The sequence below is a fragment of the Pelodiscus sinensis genome, chromosome 7 (assembly GCF_049634645.1).
Source record: "Pelodiscus sinensis isolate JC-2024 chromosome 7, ASM4963464v1, whole genome shotgun sequence".
Taxonomy (NCBI): domain Eukaryota; kingdom Metazoa; phylum Chordata; order Testudines; family Trionychidae; genus Pelodiscus; species Pelodiscus sinensis.
The window spans coordinates 29768140-29789846 of NC_134717.1; the positions used below are offsets into that span (position 1 = coordinate 29768140).

The following is a 21707-nucleotide window of genomic DNA, read 5'->3' on the forward strand; positions in this document are numbered from 1 at the left end:
ATTGATGAGTCTCTAACCATTTTTTATGCTTGGTTTGGAGGAGTCTGCCAGTCTACGAGCAAGATTGTTTGTGTAAATTTGTGGAATACAAGAAAACTTGTCTTAATATCCATTTACATAAAAAAGCATCAACTGCATCATAATATATTAAAAGAAAATCAACGGATAGAGTTAAACACATTAAAGATTGTCATGTAGAATGTTAATACATACTGTGCACCACAACCAGTAACAATATGAGGAGTTTGTGCATTACAGTAAATTTGGACTGGATTGTGTGCTTGAGATTATGTGTATATACAGTAGTTCTCTTCTCACACACATCTCCCCCTGACTATGGAAGGATGAGATGCCTCAGTTTTTCAGATCATGTGGAGAGCTCTCTGTGAGGATGGAGATATCTGTGGAGTCAACTAAAGGAAAAGGGAAAGTGAAAGGCTAGAAAATGGCCAAAACAAAGCAATGCACATTGATCCCAACCATTTCTGCAATGTATGCTCCGAAAAGTTAGTGAATCTCTCTGCACCATGCACAAATTCTGGGAGCTGTTGGGCAAAACTTGATTCCTAGACAGAATTATCTGATGAAATTCTGCACTAAGTGATCTCATAGGCAAAGTAAAACTTCAGCTAAAAGTACAGTAAAACTCCGGTGGTCCGGTATCCAATGGTCCAGCACTCCTGATGGTCCAGCACCATCTGGAACCCGGAAGTGCTCCGGGCAGCCGGACAATTGGAGGTGCTCTGCTCCCGGCTTCTCCGATTCAGCCACTGCTGAAACTGACCAGCGGCTGACTTGGGGAAGCTGGGGGCAGAGTTGCTCTGCCCCCGGCTTTCCCGAATCAGTCGCTGGTCAGTTTCAGCAGCGGCTGACTTGGAAACGCCTGGGGCAGAGCAGCTGGGGTGCTGCCGGGTTGGTCCCTCATCACCGAGGGGCAGCGCTAGGGGACCAACCCGGCAGCACCCTAGCTGCTCTGCCCTAGACTTCCCCAAGTCAGCCGCTGCTGAAACTGACCAGCGGCTGACTCGGGGAAGCCTGGGACAGAGCAGCTAGGGTGCTGCCGGGTTGGTCCTGCAGCGCCAAGGGGTGCATCCCCCCCCACTCCACCCCAGATCCCTCATAGCTCCCCCTTCTGATAGTCCGGCATATCTGATAATCCGGCACCCCCTGGGTCCTAAAGGTGCCGGATTATCGGAAGTTTACTGTACCAACATGTGTAGTAAATAAGTCTTTTAAAAAGTTTTCCATTCCAGGATAGTTCTTGAAGGATATCCCAATATTTCAATGTGGAAAAAATTTTCCTCTGATCTGTGTGGCCTGTTTTGCATTTTTCTTTGTTTGAGGAACACAGGAGAATAGGAGTTTCATTAATCTCTAAAATGAATCATTGCTTATCCCAAGACCAACTAATAAGATTGGAATCTCTCTCTCTCATATGTTATAAATTTTGTTTAAAAACGAAAACACTCAAAAACTTAAACTAACAGTTCTGGACAACTTTTGGTATTGAAGTTTTTTGGTTTTTTTTGGATAAATCCTCAAAGATTTTGATGAATTTTAACAAAAGTGGAAATTGTTATTTTTGTTGATTCCTTTCTCTATTTCTCGTGACTCTCCTCTGTTTGAGAATTTTTTGATACATATGACAGATAATTCATCAAAAGCTAGATTATGAGATGCGGAGGAGTAAAGATTTTCCTCTTCTGTAGTGTAACTTTAGAGGTATTCTGACCCTAGTTTAGGGTACCAGAGGGAGTACAGTGATGCACATCACCCGCAGAGTGGAGTGATTTCATAACACATTTTGGACATCCAAAGAACATTCCACAGTTTTTGACTAGATTTTCCCTGCCATGTGCTGATTCACAGTTTGCTCTAACTCTTTCATTTCTCCTCCCTCACAATTGCTTCACTTCAACTTCTACCCACCCTGCCCTGTCCCTCTCCTTCTTTTGAATATTTCCTCTTTTGAATATTTCCTCTCTCTTCGCTGTTCTTTCAGTTTAGTTTCTTCTTCTTCTTAACTAAGCCCAACCTCCTTCTCCCAGATTGTGGAATTAATGTGCATGTCACTGTCACATTTTTTACTTTATTTTTGTGTTATACCCTTTCATTCACTCTGTGCCTGTCTTACCTGTTTACACTGTATGCTCTTTGGAATGAGGCTTGTCTGTTACTCTGTACAGTATCTAGCCCAATGGGGCTTCCTTCCTGGTTCTTTCTGAGGCACTATTACAGAAGGCATTATTAATAGTAAAAACTTTAAGTCAAATTTGAAAATATTATTGCAATGTTATATTTAAATTTATATTGGACTAGATTATAAATATTGGGTTTTAAAAAGGCAAATTCAGGCTCTGATCCTGGAAATATGTAAACCAGATAGGTAACTTTATTTCTATGAACACTCCAGTTGACTTCAGTGAAACTACTATTGTATGCTTAAAGTTTAAGCATGTGCAAAAACATTTGAAGCAGTAGTCTTTAAAATGTTATTTTATTAAAAGCACTCTCTGTAGTATAAAATATTGTCACATCAAAACAATGCTGAAGCTATTTTAACAGAAGCTATTGAAGAGTTACTTAGACTTTCAATACATTTGGAAAGTCATTGATCTATTTTATATACATAGGCCAAAATTTTCAAAAGATAGCCTAAAATTAGGATTCTATACCTGTATTTAGTGACCTGAGGTAGGATTTTCTAAAGCATCTAATTGTAACTTGGGAGCACAAGTCTCATTGACTTCAAACTGTAAATCTTTCCAGAGAAATAAAGCCTGATCTAAGTATTTCAGCCTTCTTGACTTACATGAGCTGTGTATTTATTGGTTTTGTATCTGAATTGGTTTTCCTCATAATAAAGACCATGGATTTTTATTTTCAGCATAGATGAAGATTTTAAGTATGAAATTTACAGGTTAAATAATCTCCACGTAAATCTGAAATCCTCCTAACTCTTACTATTAATATATTATAAGCAGTTTGAAAACTAAAGAAACAGCTATAAAACATCTGCAATAGTATTTAAGGTTCTAAAGTGGTAAGAAGATAAAGAACTAGAAACATGCAAATAAAAAATCTATAAATATAATCAAAGTAAACAAAAAATGCTATTTAAAATTTTAAAATGTCAAGTTTGTTTTTTAGAAATCATGATTGACCAGGTATTAATCCATTTACTACAAGTGTGCCGAGAAGATGTAGGGAGTGGATGGAGCTGTGGCTATTACTCCTTCATGTACGAGCCTGCTGAGCTGGTTGACTGTGGGAGTAGGGAGCATTCCATGTATTGAAAGGCTGCAGCTAATTGCTCTCCACTTCTAACACAACTGGAATACTCCTGCCTCTATTCAGGCATTGATGTTGTTAGTGCTTCTTATTTGTGATGTACATATAATGCAATCAAACATCCAGAGTTTTCCAAGGCTTTGAAGTATCATGATAGTGTCAGTATGGTCAACCTCAATATATTAAAAATCATGAGTTGAATCCTGTTGAGATAAAAAATCATCAATCAGAACTCAAAATCTTAGAGATTACCCAGCATGTCATGAGTTTTTTAGAAACTAGGGATGTAAGCGACTAGTTAAGTGACTACTCAACTAGTCACTTCCCCCCCCCCCCCCCCCCCACCGCAACCTCCTGTTGCCTCTGTATCAGAGGCAGCAAGGGGGAGAAGCAGGAGTGCGGTGCAGGGAGGCAGAGCCAGAGGCACCTTTGGGAGCTAACCTCACTATGGCTCTGCACTGTAAATGTAATAAGAGCTCGGTGCCCCCCTCATTGACTAATCGAGCAGTCAATGGAAATTCCATCAACTATTCAGTTAGTAAATTAACCAGTGCTTAATGTCCCTATTAGTGCACACAAAATGCACACAAAAATGTATGCCTCTTCCTGGCAGCTCACAAGGAGATTCCACTTAACATCTCCTCATCCCTAAGTAGGGTTGTGAACTGAGTCAATTGTCTGATAAGCAAATGCTTATTGGATAGTTGACACATTGCTCAACTAGTTGCTTCCCCACCCCCTTGCTGTCTCAATCAGAAAGTGGTTCAAAATGGCAGCACCGTGTGGAGCCCAAGCGCAAAACCCTGGGTTCCACGCAGAGCTGCTGCTTTGAAATGCTGCAGATTGCCCCACTGGGCTCCATGCAGCGCTGCAGCTCTGAAATGCCATGGGGAGCATGGGGACTAAAGGGGACTGCTTGAGTCCCCCACTGGCTCTGTGCACCCTGCAGCGCTTTCTCCTTTGAAGTATAGCAACAGCTCGGGGGCTGTTACTATACTTCAAAGGTGGAGGCACTCTATTGACTAATTGAATAGTCGATGCAAATTGCATCGACTGTTCGACTAGCCAGTTAATCCAAATTTAACATTCCTACCCCTAAGCTGTGGCAGCTTCCATATATTTCCCATTAATGTCCTGAATCCCTCCTGCCTTGATGCGGCGGGGTGATTATCTTCCCTGAACACATTAGCACCAATTTTCCAGCTCTCCCCTCCAGGAGTACTCTGCCTGGATCCTAAGCAACAATGCCTTCCCCTGGACTTTGGGAGGACTCCCATTTCCTATCACTACCACCAGGCAGGGGGAGCAGCCGTCTGATATCTCTATCACTTACCTCATCACTGTTTTATGACCCCTCCTAAGGTTCCTCTTCTCTCCACTTCCCTCTGCAGCTCCTCCCCGCTCCAGTACCCTTATTAAGGACGGCCTCACTTCCACATGCAGCTGGACTGTAGGGAAATGATGGCCATCTTGCTGGCTTCAGCCCTATTGGCAGTAAAAGGAGATGTTGGCCATTTTGAATATTTATGAAAAATAATAATAATTTATCAGCCTTTCATTATGTTTTCTTGAGACAGATATGGGTAAGTGAACACTCCTGAATTGCCCGAGTTACAGTACCATGGAGAGCAGTAGCAATACTGCACTCTCCTTCAGCTGCCCGGTAGTGCTGTAGCCCCACGCTGATCTGTGTCCATCCGGGTTACAGCAATTGCTGCTGCTGGCTACCAAAGGCTGCTGTGCAACCTGAAGAGCAAGCAGCCAAGAGGCCTCTATACCTCTCTCTTCCTGGCTTTTTGGGATCCTGGGAGAGAGACTGCTGGGAGGGATTAGTGACTGCAGGGACAGAAGAGAGGGGAAAAGCCCAGCTTTACCTCCAACAGCTCCCATGCAGCAACCAGCTCCTTCCTGTTCCTTTCAGCACCCATTTTAGCTACCTTAACATCCCCAAGCTTTCTGAAGCCTGCACCGGTATAAATATTTAATCCCTCAGCCATTACTTTTGAGTTTTGTGTAGCTCCATGCTCCCCCTCCACCAGTACTTAAGGCAGGTTGTGTTGCTTGTAAACGGAAGCTTATGGTTGTGTGCAAATTATTTTCAGATGTTCAAAGTAGCTCATTAAATATTGTGCATACAAAACAGAGTGGAGTAGCCCTGAACATGTCAGCTGTTGTCTGAAATGGCATCATGTCATGACCGCATCACTAAGTTAGGTACAATACCTTTTTCAGTTGCATTGTGTTTTTGTATTATTGAAGTGTCCGCATGACTGCTAGCAAATAACTCCCTTCTGAAAATGTCTGATGGCCTAATGATATGTTTTTGGCAAAAATACTGTTCTTTTGAGAAGCACAGAAAAGACTATTTATCTGGATGTATTTCAGATGTTTAATTTGATATATTGACATAAAGCTCATTGTTTTGTGGTAGGATGTGATATCAGAGGCAATGCAGTTACTCCTATCTATGATGAATTTGAATTCATTGTTTTAATAAAATGAAATAAAATATTTTAGTTCTGGTCTACACGAGGGAGTTATTACGAAATAATACATCGATCATCCACACTACCAAGCCCTGTTATTTTGAAATCTGTACCCCTGCTTTCTTTAGGAATAACACTTATTTCAAAATAGCATTAATGTGGATGCTCTGCTGCTGCTATTGTGAAATAACTCCCCGGAATAATTTGAAGTAATTACTTCCCAGTGCTTTCTGGGGCTCTAAGTTGAGGTAGTGCGTCCACACTAACATAGCCTGCCTTGGACTAATTTTGAGGCTCCCCCATAGTGGGGACGTGCTCTGAGGGCTCCCTCAGAGAACTGATGGGCAGGATACTGTGGGATGCCAACATGAAGGGGAAAGAGTCCAGGAGAGCTGGCAGTATTTTAAAGAAGCCTTATTGAAGGCACAGGGACAACCCATTCTGATGCACAGTAAGAAAAGCAAATGTGGTAGGTGATCAGCTTGGCTTAGCAGTGAAATCCTTCGTGACCTTAAACACAAAAGGGAAGCTTACAAGAAGTGGAAATTTGGACAGATGACTAGAGAGGAGGATAAATATATTGCTTGAGAATGCAGGGGAATAATCAGGAAGACAAAAGCGCAATTGGAATTGCAGCTAGCAAGGGATGTGAAGGGTAACAAGAGGTTTTTACAGGCATGTTAGCAATAAGAGGATGATCAGGGAGGGTGTTGGGGCCCTTAGTGGATGAATGAGGTAACCTTGTGACAGATGATGTGGGAAAAGCTGAAGTACTCATTGTTTTTTTGCCTCTGTTTTCACAGACAAAGTCAGCTCCCAGACTACTGCACTAGGAAACGCACTGTGGGAAGGAGGTGGGCAGCCCTTGGTGGAGAAAGAACAGGTTAAGAACTGTTTAGGAAAGCTAAACATACACAAATCCATGGGTCCAGATTTAATGCATCAGAGGGTACTGAGGGAGTTGGCGGATGTAATTGCAGAGCCTTTGGCCATTATCTTTGAAAACTCATTGAGATCAGGAGAGGTTCCAGATGATTGAAAAAAACAGATGTAGTGCCCGTCTTTAAAAAAAGGGAAGCGAGACAATCCATGGAACTATAGACCTGTCAGCCTCACCGGAAGAATCACGAGGGGGGGGGGGGGAATCTTCAAATAATCTATTTTGAAGCACTTGGAAGAGGGGAAAGTGATCAGGAATAGTCAACATGGATTCACCAAGGTCAAGTCATTCCTGACCAATCTGATTAGCTTCTGCGAAGCCTGTTATTTTGAAATAACTGGCTAGTTATTTTGAAATCTATATGAGGTAACTGGCTTTGTGGACATGGGAAAGTTGGTGGGTGTAATATACCTTGAGTTTAGCAAAGCTTTTGATAGGGTCTCCCACAATATTCTTGCCAGCAAGTTAAGGAAGTATGGCTTGATTGAATAAATGAACTGTAAGGTGACTGGAAAGTGGGCTAGATTGTCAGGTTCAAAGAGAAGTGATCAATGACTCGATGTCTGGCTGGTGGTCAGTTTCAAGTGGAGTGCCCTAAGGATCGGTTCTAGAGCTGGTTTTGTTCAACATCTTTATTAATGAGCTGGATGAAGGGATGTTTTGCACCCTCAGCAAGTTTGTGGATGACACTAAGCTAGGGGGAGAGGTAGATACGTTGGAGGGTAGGACTGGGGTCCTGAGTGACCTCGACAAATTGGAGGATTGGTCGAAAAGAAATCTGTTGAGGTTGAACAAGAGAAGTGCAGAGTCCTGCACTTGGGGCGGAAGAATTCCAAGCATTGTTACAGGCTGGGGACAGACTGGCTAAGTAGCATTTCAGTAGAAAATGACCTGGGGGTTACAGTAGATGAGAACCTGGATATGAGTCAACAGAGTGCCCTTGTAGCCGAGAGGGCTAATGGCATATTAGGATGTATTAGGAATTTCCAGCATATCTAGAGAAGTAGTTATTCCCCATTATTCGGCATTGGTGAGACCACATCTGGAATATTGCATCCAATTCTGGCCCCCCCACTATAGAACGGATGTGGACATATTGGAGAGGGTTCAGCAAAGGACAACCAAAATGTTAGAGGGCTGGAGCACATGACCTATGGGAGAGGCTGAGGAATTTGGGCTTATTTAGTCTGCAGAAGAGAAGAGTGAGAGGGGGATTTGATAGGAGCCTTCAGTTTCCTGAAGGGAGTTCCAAAGAAGATGGAGAGAGGCTGTTCTCAGTGGTGACAGATACAGAACAAGGAGCAATGGTCTCAAGTTACAGTGGGGAGGTCTAGGTTAGATATTAGGAAGAACTATTTCACTAGGAGGGTGGTGAAGCACTGGAATGGGTTATCTAGGGAGATGGTGGACTCTCCATCCCTAGAGATTTTTAAGTCTCTACAGAGCCCTATCTGGGATGATTTAGTTGGAGTTGGTCCTGCTTTGGGCAGGAGGCTGGACTCAGTGACCTCCTGAGGTCTCTTCCAGCCCTAGGATTCTATGATTCTATTTCAGTTTTGTTATTTTGGGAGTTATTTTGAATGTAGTTATTTCGAATTAATTTCCTAGTGTAGACATGCCCTTAGACTTTTTTTACTCCACCCCCATATTTCACAGCTAAAATATCAGTGCTATTAAATATAACCTGTGATTACACTGTCAGTCTGAACTATGGTTTCTTAGAGACTGGCTTTGGGATTTTTGGTATAGCTTTAAAATGTATAGGACCAACTCCTGAGACAGGGCCATACAAATAAATAACAGGTAGTTACATCATAGAACATTTTCCTGAAGGGTTCTGATGCTGTAATAAACTATTATGTTGCTCCAATCTCAAAATGGAATTATAACACTATCATTGAAATTAAACCTGATGCTTCAGAGTGCTGGAGTGTTCTATGGCTTTTGCTCTTGTACTCTCTTGCTTTGGTTAACCCTGAAATTTCACAGAGTAGTCCTCATTTTCCGCTTTCTCTCTCCTTCCCGTTTCTGCCCTCTGCTCCACTGACTTTATGGAAGAGTCTTCCAGTTACAGAAGCTTTTAATAAACAGGTGTCAGAGCAGATTCATCTGCTACTTAAAAGTTGGATCTTTCTCTCAGGGAAACCAGTATGACTTCCTCTGTTACCATAAATGGTTGGATTTTGTAATTCACTGCTATGCTGCCTGTAATACATCTGTCCTTGGATTGCACTGTTGAATGTATGCAATACAGGTGGTCCCTGAGGTATGAACACATAGACTCACGGCTGTTTGTCGTTACGACCAAACTCACATTAAAGCCGGTCCCTGAGTTACGAACGCATTCTGCGCTTACAAACAGCGCAGTCACATTTAAATGAATGGGGTCCGACTTACGAACACATCGAGTTACGACCACGTATTTGGTACATAACTCGATCGTAAGTCGGGGACTATGTATATATATAATACAAACACATGCTATAAATATATGCAGAAACAGTTTTATATTTTTAAATATTTACAGTCCCCCAGTACCGTGGTCACCAACCAGTAGATCGCGATCTACCGGTAGATCTCAGGGGCTCCAAGAGTAGCTCTTGAGCCCTCTCTGAACTGTGCACCTGCGCAGTGCATTTACATTAGATTTCCTCATGTAATGTAGGCGGGGCTTCAAGGAAGGGGCGGGGCAGTAGATCTTCGCCTGTTCTGAGACTTAAAAAGTGATCTTGGGTGTAAAAAGGTTGGAGACCACTGCCCTAGTATAATCACTAATGCCTTCTGATTTATAACAACAAAAGAAATAATTAGAGAAAATAATAGAAGATGGATCCTGCCAACATTTAAGAATGTAATTTACAAATGTGCATAATCTCAATTTAAATAAGACTCTCTATGTGAGTACAGTTCCGTGCAGCATCAGACCTACATCAATAATGAATAGTTTAAAAAGTATTAAAATATTGGCTTAAAACAGACACTTCCTTTTGATCACGTGTATCAAAAGTTCTTATTGGCAGATGTGCTAGTTTTTTTACTTATTTTCCCTAAATAAAAGGGAACTAACTTCTCTGTTTTGGAAGGTAAAGTTGTCAAGAAAAAGTGGTTACTGGCAAAGACTACAGTGATCTGCACTAGCCAGCATAGTCAGAGCACTAAGGCAGGGATATAAGGAATCAGAGCAACAGCAGGAGGTGGGAGAGAAGAAGGGAGAAATATGGCAGAACAGCAGGGAAGAAGGTGTATTGACTCAATAGGAAGAAAAGAAGGAGGGTGATAAATGGTAACAGAATTGCAAAATGTCTTTTGTTACTATACATCATGTTAGGGATGTAAAATCCCATTTAATTGGTTAATCGGTTAAACGTTATGTTTAACTGGTTAAATGATTAAACCGGGGGGAGAAGGGGATCTGGAGCAGTTTCTCTGCCAGCCATAGCGAGATTGGGGTGCCCTGTGTCTTCCGCTCTGCTCTGGTTGAGTTGGAGTGCCCCTGCCTGTGCTGGACCCTGCGAGGCAGCTCCCGCCCCCTACTAGTTAACCATAACTGGTAAGCCTCACCACTAAAGATGAGGCTAACTGGTTAACTGATTAACCATTAAAATTCCTACATCATGTATAAATTAGTAATCAGAAAATTATATAAAGTTGTAATTTTAGCTCAAGATCCTGGCCATGTTAACAAATCATTGCATTTCACTCATTTTATTGACTGAGCCACTTGATGGAAGTAGAGAAATGAAATTCTTATATTTAGTTCTTGAAACCCTCTGCACCACTTTTCTTCCCTTTTCTCATGTCTCAACTCCTTCCCAGACACTGCACCCCCTCCTACTTCTCTCCCCCAGGCCAGAATCCTCTCCTGCACCCATACCCCCTTCTGCACCATGTGCCCCAAATTATAACCCCCTCCTTTACCCAAACCCCCACTCCACACCCGCTCTTACCTTCCAGTCTTCTGTTCCAAGCTCCCTTCTACACCAGTCTAGACCCCATGCCCCCTCCAGATTATAAAGTGACACTTTATAATCTGTTTGTCTATGAGATTAAAACTAATTAGAAATAAAATGGAAGATTTCTTCATATATTACAAATCCAGAAGGGTCCACTGTGATCGTCTAGTCCAGGGTTGGGCAATAATTTTTAATGCGGGGGAGGGGGAGAACTCCAAGATTTTGGTAAATGATCAAGGGCCACACTTCTGTGGAGGGAGCATGGGGTCTGGGCTGGTGTAAAAGGGAGCTTGGAATAGAAGACTGAAAGGCAAGAGCGGGTGTGGAGTCTGAGAGGGGGTTTGGGTGAAGGAGGGGATTATAATTTGGGGCACAGGGTCCAGAAGGGGGGGTATGGGTGCGGGAGAGGTGTAGGAGGGGGTGCAGTGTCTGGGAGGGAGTTGTGACATGAGAGAAGGGAAGAAAAGGGGTGCAGAGGGTTGGGTGGTGACTTGGAGCAGAATAGGGTGTAGGGTCTTAAACTTTAAGTGGGTATTCACTTTCTCAGCTATGTAGTTCTTACTTAGGCAGAACTACATGTATGCATAAGGGCTCATCAGCTGGGAAAATTGTTTTCCAGGACAAGCTTTAAAGGAGAACCCTAAACTTGAAATGTAATCAATTTAAATGTTAAAACAATGTAGTTAAAGTAGTTTCTAGTTCTATACCTGCCCTTGAATTCCTCTACCATTTTATTACCATCACATTTTCCTACTTATACCAAAACATTTCACCACCCGTCCTCTGTTGCAGAGTGAACAGTTTTCACAAAGAAACTGGCAAGCAAAGCTTCCAAACCTGCATTTGCCTTTGCACAAGAGGACTGCTGTGTCCATTGTAGAACTAGGGCCTGGTCATACATGTGAAACAGTTTAACTGTATGTAAACAGGTCTCAAATGGACACAGTGATGATTTCTTTTCATTTACAGTAAGCTTAGGTATTGTAGCAATCCTTTCTTAAAATGCTGCAGATTGAAATGTGTTTTTTTAAATTAACCATCTCGCCTAAATTTTGAAATATGCATCCTTTGCATAATAGACACAAAATGTAGCCTATAAAGCAAAAGTTTCAATTAAATCGGATTAAACTATATTTCATAACTAGGGATGTGAATGAGTAGTCGACTAACCGATAAGCCTAGTGACCTGCTCACGTTTTCCCTCCCCATCCTTGATACCGAGGCAGTAAGAGGGTGAAGCAGAAGCTGCAGCTGGGGCTTAAAAGCTGGGTCCCTCCCCCCAGCACCCACTCCATGGTACCAACTGCGCCCCCTCCACACTGCGGCCTCTGTCAGAGGCAGCAGCTCATGAGGAGGGAAGTAGTGGAGGCTGCTGCAAAGCAGCCTCTGTCCGTGGCCAGCCCTCCTCCACCCCCTCTCTCCCTGGCCAGCATCCCCTTCTCTCCAGCAGCCTCTGTCCATGGGGAACTTGGATCCCCTGTGGACAGTGACTGCTGCCACCTGCGCTGCTGCCTCTGAATCAGAGGCAGCAGCTCAGGGTGGCAGGAAGCCAGTCCATGAGGGGAGCTGATTTTTAAAACTGACTCCTCTTGTGGATCAGCTCCTGGCAGGCACCCCGCGCTGCTGCCTCTGATAGAGAGGTATCAGTGGCGGTGGCAAGGGGCTCCCTGGGAGTGGGGCTGGATTGCACTGGCTACTCACCAGCCCCGCCTCTGACGTCTATAGAATAGTTGACTAATCACAGTGAATTTTTCCAAACTGTTTTAAAATAGATTCTGTTTGCATCTTGATTTGCAGAATTGTCTTTGATATTCCAATTCTGTGACCTACGAAATATCTTTCCTAATGACTTGACATTAAACCTAGAAAGCTTGCATCCTGTTTTCACTTGTTCAGTAGCAAACAGAATCATGCAAAAGAATAACATGAAGGAAGACACATGACCTGTTTTTGAGATGAGGGAGTTGTAGCTGGTTCTGATAGCCTTGTGATCTATTTTAAATATAAAACAAAGCATCGGAAAATTGAAGGGCTTTTCTGCACTCACTTGCATTTTGAACTACTGTGAATAGCAATAGGAACCAAATGCTTCACTGTCACTCCCTTGTGTGGATGCTACTGGGGCAAAGTAAAAGGTTCCTTGTTTGTATTAATGTAATCTAGGGATGTTAAAATCAAGGTTGTTTTAATAATTGAGAAGTCGATAGAATTTTTATTGCCTACTCAATTACTCAAAAGGGGAAGGCAGCCCTGTTCAGTCCCGGCTCGTGCTGGGACAAAACCCTGATGTGGCTCTGCAATTTAAAAGGCAATAGGAACCTGACTCCAACTCCCACTGCATTTTAAATTTCAGAGCCACTGCATGGGTTTGGTCCTTGACTTAGTGCAAGCAGGGACTGAGCCGAGCTGCCTGCCTGCCTGGCTCCTAAATTTAGTGGCTCTGCAATTAAAAATGCACAGCTCCTACTGCCTTTTGAATTGCAGAGCTGCAACGGGGTTTGGTCCTGGTGCAAGCCGGGACTGAGCAGGGCTACCTGCCCAGCCAGTAGCAGCTCCTGTCCATGGTTCCTGGCTGCAGATGGGCTGTTTTGCAACAACAGCCTATCCGCGAATGGTCCCAGCAGGAAGCTGGGACCCTAGGCAGACAGAGATTGCTGCCCATGAAACAGCTCCTGTCTGTGTCCAGGTGCTGTGGCCAGGGGCTGCTTCGCAGGCAGCAGCTCCTGTCTGCGGGGGGTCCCAACTTCCTGCTGGGTGTTCCAGTAGCCAGGGGCTGCTTCTGGAGTAGCCTTCCCTGTTCCCCTTACTCCCCCGTGCTGCCTTAGCGGGGGCAGGGAGTGGAGACAGTGCTGGGAACTGGCTTTTAAGATATATTCCCTCCCAGCAGTGGCTTCTGCTCCACCCCCTTTGCTGCCTCCGATTTAGGCTTAAGTCGACTAATATAAGCTTAAGTCGACTAATCAACTATTCTCTTACATCCCCAGTGTAATCATTTTCAAACAGGAGCCTTTTCATTCACACCTACGTCATCCTCATGAGGGAGTCTTTGGTGTACACTGCTATTTAGGCCACTGTGGTTTGAACTTCTGAGCAATGCAGAAGTGCCCTGAGAATCTATACATAGAATAATAAACTTCACAGGCTTTATTTACAGCGTATAATTGCCAGTGTAATTATAATATATGGTGAAATTTACCCAGCTTATTAAGGGGCACAGAAGTTCCCAGCGCTGTAGAACTGCTATGGTTAAGCTGCATGATTGGCAAGTAGAAGACTGCATGCTCCTTGCATGAATTGGGCTCTGTGACTGTGTTGCAAAGGGCAGTGTGGGTGTGGTGATTTGGTGGCAGGCATCACTAGTGCATTTGAGATTATACCGATGCTAGTTCAGGTGCTGGAATAATAATGACCTGCAATGTTTAATTTAAATATGCAGATTTTTTAAAACAATATTTGCTTGAACTGAAGCCTTCAACTTCAAAATACAGCTCTAAGACTATTTTTACAGATTTGTTATGAGGTTCCTCAAATACAGATTATACAAAAGCAGTTGACAACCATTAACTACAGCAGTAAACACTACTTTCTACTCTGTGATTGTGCAGTTATGGACACATTATATAGTTATTATAGAGTAGAAAATGTTAAGGGAATACTTTAAAATATGTTTTCTACTCACGTTTATATTGTCATTAGTCACTGATAATTAGCTTCCATGCACCTCCCTAAATTTGAGTAGCCCCATTAACAGATTTGAATGCTATTGATTTATATAATAATTGTTTATAATAAAAGGCCTATGTCATTCATTGGTCTGCTTGATTCATTGGCCTGCAATGATTTTTATATACAAAGATACATCATACAATGATATTTATATATGAAATGTTAACATATATACACCAGTGGCAATAGGTTAAACAGGTAGGAGGGACAATGTTACACTCTCCGGCTGCACCCATTAATGAGCTGGATCTGCCCCCCTGACTCTGATGGAGTGGTACCTTCCATGCGAATAGTATTCTATGGATTTGATTGCAACCACTTGCCCGATACTAGCAGGGCCTGAGGAAGTGGGTCTGGCCCACGAAAGCTCATCATCTAATAAACCATCTTGTTAGTCTTTAAAGTGCTACATAGTCCTGTATTTTGCTTCAGCTACCCCAGACTAACACGGTTACATTTCTATCACTAATTAAGGGCACTTTTAAAAATGTCTCTAAGCTATTTTTGTGTCTTTTCAGTGAACTCTTGCTGTTTTTCCTTAGGAGTTCCTTGTCAAATGCACATTTATTCTGGGCTGTGGGAGGAGCTGCCCCTTTGGTTACTTTGTTTGATTGAGCTGTACTGTAAATTTCAGGCTGGGAATGAGCTGTACAATTGGCTTAAAGGCACATTTATTTTACTTTGATTTTATGTCCTAACTTTTCAGCATGGCAATGCCCCAGGTGTCCTGGTGGCAAAACCACTACTGATGTACACCCACTTCTGTAATTTGTGTTAACAGACATTTTGGGGCCAGGCATTTTTCCAAAGCTCATGAGCTAGTGAGCTGTAATTATAGTAAGATGTATATCATAAATAATTCATACATGTTCTGTATGAACAACATTGGGTTTCTGCCTGTTTTTCTATAACATAGCTGCATAATGATTTGTTTGGATTTTGTCTCAGATGATTGATAGTGCAAAGTGTTGGCAATGATGTGAATTGCTGTCAGGCTGTCTCGAAAATTGCTGTACTAGCGGTGATTTCTTCTCTTTTTTTCTCCATGCTTGTCTAGTCTCGGCAGACACCTGAGGGCGAGTTCCTCCCTCTCGATCAACTTGAACTGGATGTAGGTTTTAGCACAGGGGCAGATCAACTTTTTCTTGTTTCCCCACTTACAATCTGCCATGTGATTGATGCCAAAAGCCCCTTCTATGACCTCTCTCAGCAAAGCATGCAAACGGAACAGTTTGAGATTGTCGTCATCCTAGAGGGCATTGTGGAAACAACTGGTGAGTAAAAAAATCCCAGCAAAACATATGTTTGTATACAGTTCATAATTGTGTTGCTTTTTCCAAAACTAAAATAGAATAAGAGCCTCTGTAAAAATCTATTGTAGTAGAATGTCATTAAGGACTACAAGGTTTCTGTATGCTTCTTTTCATATGAGCTACATATTATTTTATCCATTGTTTTGTAAATTAAAATTTGTTTTATAAATATGGCACCCATCTGCATGTCCAAGAGGGTTGGTTAGCTAATAAAATACCAGTAAACATAGAAATTGATCGAGCAACTCAGAGTACCTATCCTGGGCCTTTTGCAATGTAGAGCATAAATGAAAGATGCATGCAGGTCTACTCTCATTGCAGTGTTTACTGAAGAATAGTGTATTTTATGTTTGCTGCAAGGTACATTCATGATTGCATTGGAATTACTAATTAATAGAATCACCAACAGTCTTGTGTGTACTAATAAGCATGATCTCAGTAGAACAATATGTAGAGATAATGCATTTAGGAAAATATTTTATATTCTGTTTTTTCAGTTAATATTTTTGTTTTTAAATATTTCTGTACTACTCAAATGTAATGGGGGAATGTTTAAAATAAAGAGAAACCTTTGGAATTAGAGTCTTTCTAAAGGAGAAATATACATAAATAAGGGAGTATATTTTATGAAGAATTTGACACTAACTGTATTTTTAATTGAAACATACAGTTCTAATTCTGATCATTATCAGGAGTAATGAAATTTGAATATTCCTTTGGTTGCAGAAAAACATCATTTGTGGGGGGGATGGAATAATACTATAAGTCCATGAACATGTGTGCAAGAATGGGCAACCTACAGCTCATTGGGGTTCTGTGAGTGGCCCACAAGACGTTTATCATTACCCATGCACAGGGTTACCAGATTCTGTTGGTTTTCGTCCATGTAGTTTTTTTTTCTTGCTGGTATTACTAACATGACACGCATGTAAAGCAAGGGCATGTGAAGTGAGGTACATGCTGAGGGCACACAAGATTGGCACACCTCACAAATTCTAGATATGCAATCACAGTTAGCAAAACTATCGCAGCCTGGCAGACTGTCTTGGTTACAATAATCTTGCGGTCCATTGAGATGGAGGAGGGTCACTCATATGGCCCTCACTGGTCTATGTGCACAGAGGTTGTGGCAGGATAGGAGCCAGAGGCCCTAAGCTCACAGTCCTTAAATAAATTCAGTTCAGCTTCTACTGAAGTCAGTGAGAACAAAATTAGCTCTTTGGTCCTTATTCTATTAAAACTCCTGCTGTTAGTAGTTATTAGTGTTTTGCTGGTGTTAAGATCTTCAGAACTAAGACTCAGAACGTTTTTATGAACAGAACTGTTATGCATATGTTATTTATTAGAGATTGGTAATACTGGGAAAATAATTCTATAAATAATCTCTGGAGTTTTTAAACAAAAATTTTGTGCTTTCACACCCTTTTTTATTCACTTTTTGTAAATATTCTGGCCTTAAAATGGTCTTCATGTTATCAAAAATAAGGTTCTGTAAACCCTAACCCATGAATTTGCAGGACCAGGAGCTAGAGTTATAGAAATAGACAAAATGGGATAAATGAAGTGAAAAATAATATATATGGATAAAGCATGAAAAAAATGAAAGAGCTTAATGTATAATAGACAGAACGTGAACAGAAGATAGAAGAGGGAAACTCAGAGAGCAAGCAACCCTATTCTTGACTTAACTGGTGAGAGATGAAACAGAATTAGACTATTAGAATTTGAGAATGGAGAAGAAACAGTGGCATGCAGCAGGGAAAACAGGCTGTGGGAAAAGGATGGTACTATAAAAGAACTAAAGAAGGAAAAATAAAAGAGGGAGCTGATTTCATACAACATACATTTGGCATTTGCACTGTGGAGTGATTTTACTGTGAATATGGGCTAGAGAAAAGAAAAATACAAGTGATATTAAAAAACTGAAATAAAAATGCAGTCTAGTTTTTGGTGCCGAATGTATTACTTATAAGGATTTATCACATGTTCCTGGATTGAACAAAAAACTGTTTTTCCACTAGATTAAATGAAAATTGGAAAGTTTCTTTCTTTTATATTTTTAAAGTATTCTTCTCTAGTTTTTTCCTTCCTTTCCTTCCTGCTATCCCATCCCAAAATATACTACAATTTAAAATGAAGACTTGTTTAATATTTATCAACTGCCCTGTCACTTTTTTTTTTTTAGATATACCAGTTCTGATCTTTTCTGCCTTCTCTTAGGCTATGTCTACATTGCGCATTCTTGCACAAGAATATATGCAAATGAGGTGTGGCGATGACTATCACCATGTCTCATTTGCATACCTAATGAGCTGCTATTTTGCATTTTTATGTCTACACTGCTCTTTCTTGCGCAAAAAACCCCTCTTGTGCAAGAGCAGTTCTTACTGAAAATAAGCAGAACGGCTCTTGAGCAAAAATGGCAGCTTATTAGGTATGCAAATGAGATGCAACGATATTCATAGCCACACCTCATTTGCATATCTTCTTGCGCAAGAATGCGCAATGTAGACATAGCTTTAGAGACCTTAGAGGCCTTAGAGATTGTCATCTCCCTGTGAAAAAGTGAGAGTTCCCACTCAGACTGTTTTCTGAGTTTTTTGGGATGGGAGGCAGGATTTCCCTACACACAAGGCTTGGAGAAGGGTCACCATTCCAAATCTCTGGGAATCCTATGGATCTCAGGATACCTGAACATCCTTTCCTAAGCACTAGTTCCTAGTCTCACCTGTCTTGTGATTGTTCCTGCATCTCTCTTTAGGAAATAGGTCAGTTCTTACAGTGGAGGGTGCTCTCAGTGTAAGGTAACAGTAACCAGTCCAGTATTAGTTTGCATAGGTTTTTGGACTGATGATGCTGCAGAGAGGTTGTCACCCTCTGTATCTGTGGAGGAATCACCAGCCTCTTTTACATTTTGGAGACTTCTTCACACCATTTCTTATGCCCCAGAACACATAGCTTTAAATACTACATTCTAACCTCTTATTGGATCCATTTATTAGCCTTTTTAATGATGTGTTCATTAAAAGTTTAGCTGAACTTCTTGTATCTTTTTTCACCAGTGTGAGCTGTGCCTCATTCCAAAGAAGTTACTGATGTAATACTTTCAATAAGGGGATTAGTCTTGGCAGCACACCCTATCACCTTCTTATGGTAAATTGAGCTGATGGGGAACTCTGCTTTGATTTGGGGATGGCATTTAAGAGCAAAGCTTTAAGGGACATTATCCTCTTTTGAAAATATAATAATTATGTTGCTATGATTTGCATTCATATAGATATCACTTCTGCAGTATCATCTAATGGTCACAGTTGAACCCTTACAAAGATGTGGGAAACTATAGTATCCCTGCTCCTTTGGTAGAGTAACTATTTCCACAAGAGAAAAATGTATCAGAGCAGTTCTATGGAAACTGGAAACACAATGGGTTTGGACAAAAGTAGACCGAACAGACAGAGAAAGCTAATAATGTGTGCTTTCGTGAGGCTTCCCAGCAGATATGGTCTGAAGCAGTAATTTTTCTTCTAAATTTGGATAGCAGGTATAGCTTGATACATGTTTACCATAATAAGTATCTTAAATTGAAGACTATCTCCATCATTCCAGCAATGTCTGGCTAATGTGATGTAAATGATGTTGACTATGGTTCTTAAGTACCCATCCACTTGTGATGAGAGGTTGGGATATCTCTTTGAAGACCCAGGTAAGGATTACAGGCAGTCCCCGGGTTACGTACAAGATAGGGACTGTAGGTTTGTTCTTAAGTTGAATTTGTATGTAAGTCGGAACTGGTACATATTGTAGGGGAAACTCTAGCCAAACATTTCTCCAGAGCTCAGTTTTATTCTCCCACACCTCACTTCCCTCAGTCCTTTATTCTCAAGCTGAGGTGTCTGCTGAGAAAAGCCGCTCCACGACTCCCTGGTCTGCTGGGGGAGGGGGGGGGGACCCTAGCTTCGCGTCTCCCTGGTCTGCTGGGGGGAAGCAGCTAGTGCAGGGTTGCCTCACCCCGTTTGTAAGTAGGGATCCGATGTAAGTCGGATCCATGTAACCCGGGGACTGCCTGTATATAAAAATGACTCTTTCCTTTTCATTGTAAAGTTCAGTAGAGAAACAAGTGGCCAAAACCAAACCAACTCCTTCCCCCTCCTCCCCATTTCAACCCTACAATGTACTCCTCTCTATATTGGAAGTGATCTGCTAATCTACAGCTCAAACAAGCACTAGAACACCTGGCCTCATTGAAGTCAATGACAAAATTTCCATTGACTTCAACAGGGCAAGATTTCAGCTCTGAGGCATAACTTACCACTATATCCAGGTTTCTGTATGCTCCTTTGTTATTTTTAGCAGTTGCTTAAATGCTTCCCTTAGCTGTTCAGTTCAACCCTCCTGATGATCCTGGGAGTTGCTTAGCAAAGGGGATTGCAGCTGTATAGCAACTATCAGGGTCAGTCCATACAGAAGAGAGGAACGAGAGTCCTCACCTAGAAGGATTAAAATCTTCATGTCAGTCACCCTTTGGAACCAGAAACTGTACAATATATCATCACTGTATATTACAAATATTCTCATAGTAACTTATATTCTGTAACAGGCTAACAGTTGCAACAAAATGTCATCCAGTTTTAACATGCACGTGTGTAGAGGCCACATCAGTGTTCATAGTACTCAACCAGCTTGTAGGTGTACCTGTATCACCTGGAGCCCCAAAGTGGAAGTAGGGCTCTAAAGGAAAATAGCAGTTTCCTGTGTCACTGCCTGCCTTATCGGTAATGATCTCATGGTAGAAATAGGAAGAGACACTTCGGTAAAGGTTGATATTGACATTTCCATTAATACACATATATGCTAAATTTTGCTGAATGTAATGTAACAACAGAAAGGCAACAGCTCTACTGCCAGCAGCATTAGTAGCTATAATACCATTAGTAATGCAATAGGATATACCTGAAGGTGGATGGAGACTATGAAGTAAGAACCTGCCATTTTTCTTCAAGGGACTCAGCCCAGATTTTTTTGCTGTGGGTTTTGGGCAGCTTATATTGCCAACATTATATAATCTGTGGTTTTATGCTAATTACTTCCTTCCTCATGCTATGTAGGAGCAGTGCCTTCAGGCAAGTAGTGGCCTTCTGGCAGACAACACTCGTGGATGAACTGGTCCTTAAATCTCAGCCTAATATAATTACCTGCAGCAAAGTGACATCACTCTTCCTTCCATGAAATTATCTTTGTGACATGCAGGTTCTCAAAACATGAGTCCACTGGAATGCCTCTCAAACTTCTAGAACCTTCCTTCAATTTAAAGTCCCCATATTTCTTGACCTGCATATTAGCGGGTTGTACAGGTAACCTAATGATGCACATCCTTTAGGATTACAGCTATAATTGTAAATATGTCATTAAATGACACCAGTATCTCTGATAGAAAAAAGACTACATCCAGGAGTGTTACGTGCACATTTACTGAATCATAATATTGAGAAATATTCTTGTCATTGCCAGAGGATTTGTAATGTTAGAAATAATTCCATAGGTTAACAAATGCATCCTTTATTGGAGCACGGAGTGGGGGGTGGGAGGGGAATTAATTGGCCTTTACATGACTTCTTCACCCTTTGGCTTCCTTCACACTTTCCTATGGATTTCTGTGTTCTCTTGAGAGTACATTACTTTACATAGGGTTGCCAGATGGTTTCAACAAAAATACTGGACACATTTGACATTACATTACAATCTACATTGCATCTTATTTAGAAAATACCGGATATTTATATTTTCTCATTTATATTTTCTCAATTTGTTTCCCGAACAGAAAGCTCAAATATTTGAATGCCTGGTTCAAAACCGGACACCTGGCAACCCTAACCTTATGTGATCCTTGACTATCAAACCTAAACTGTGGATTGTAGCTCTGTATCAAGGATCGCTTTCAGCTATCCTAGCTTTTGTATTATTCTACCTAAAAATATGTACCTTTATTATTTAGGAAAAA

At 41.5% G+C, this 21707-nt stretch overlaps 1 protein-coding gene and 1 long non-coding RNA gene across 7 annotated transcripts in view; one reads left to right on the plus strand and one right to left on the minus strand.

Annotated features, from left to right (window-relative positions):
• KCNJ3 (potassium inwardly rectifying channel subfamily J member 3) overlaps window positions 1-21707 on the plus strand; it is a 202266-nt gene that overhangs the window by 5839 nt on the left and 174720 nt on the right. For all 4 annotated transcript variants that reach the window (XR_012905167.1, XM_075933421.1, XM_025185924.2 and 1 more), the window contains one exon: window positions 15454-15670. Coding sequence is in view for 3 of the 4 variants with exons in the window: in XM_075933421.1 (XP_075789536.1) it covers window positions 15454-15670 (217 nt within the window). In the remaining variant the exon portion in view is untranslated. The remainder of the gene's footprint in view (window positions 1-15453; window positions 15671-21707) is intronic.
• LOC142830172 (uncharacterized) lies at window positions 125-20889 on the minus strand. 3 transcript variants are annotated; one of them, XR_012905168.1, is made up of 4 exons: window positions 20660-20889; window positions 20019-20196; window positions 4625-4776; window positions 125-413 (listed from the first exon to the last, which is right to left on the minus strand). It is a non-coding gene; the product is annotated as an uncharacterized LOC142830172 (long non-coding RNA). The 3 variants fall into 3 exon arrangements; XR_012905169.1 differs by lacking the exon at window positions 125-413 and adding an exon at window positions 3082-3494; XR_012905170.1 differs by lacking the exons at window positions 125-413; window positions 4625-4776 and adding an exon at window positions 15507-15645.